At 68.4% G+C, this 408-nt stretch overlaps 1 protein-coding gene across 1 annotated transcript in view; it reads right to left on the minus strand.

Moving 5' to 3' along the window:
- Positions 1-408, minus strand: part of KNDC1 (kinase non-catalytic C-lobe domain containing 1) — a 56,366-nt gene that overhangs the window by 6,140 nt on the left and 49,818 nt on the right. The window contains exon 25 of the mRNA XM_007452011.1: positions 155-361. Coding sequence (XP_007452073.1) covers positions 155-361 — 207 coding nt within the window. The remainder of the gene's footprint in view (positions 1-154; positions 362-408) is intronic.

Below are 408 nucleotides of genomic sequence, written 5' to 3' on the forward strand. Positions count from 1 at the left end.
GGGGGGGGGCTGTGTGTGTGCCCTGTGGGATCTCGTGGGGCCTGTGCACCTGGCGTTCTCTTGCTGAGGGCCTTCAGCACCCACCCCCTTACCCGCTGCCGCAGCATCAGCCCCCGCCCTCACCTGCTGCAGCAGCGTCAGCCCCCGCCCTCACCTGCTGCAGCAGCGTCAGCTGGCTGAAGAGCTGGTGGGTGCTGTACTCGGTCAGGAAGTAGGGCCCCTTCTCGCTGGCCCTGGTGTAGGGGCCGTAGAAGTCCTCGAAGAAGCAGGGCTTGGGCAGGGCGGATGCGATGCTGTACTGGCGCTCCTTGTGGTGGGGCAGCGCCAGCCCGTTGCCCCGGGACAGCCGCCAGGGGAAGCTCTGCAGGGCAGCAAGGCCAAGCTGGAGGGGCCCCTCCAGGTTAGGGT

This window comes from Lipotes vexillifer, unplaced genomic scaffold (genome assembly GCF_000442215.2).
Source record: "Lipotes vexillifer unplaced genomic scaffold, Lipotes_vexillifer_v1.1 scaffold1117, whole genome shotgun sequence".
Classification (NCBI taxonomy): domain Eukaryota; kingdom Metazoa; phylum Chordata; class Mammalia; order Artiodactyla; family Lipotidae; genus Lipotes; species Lipotes vexillifer.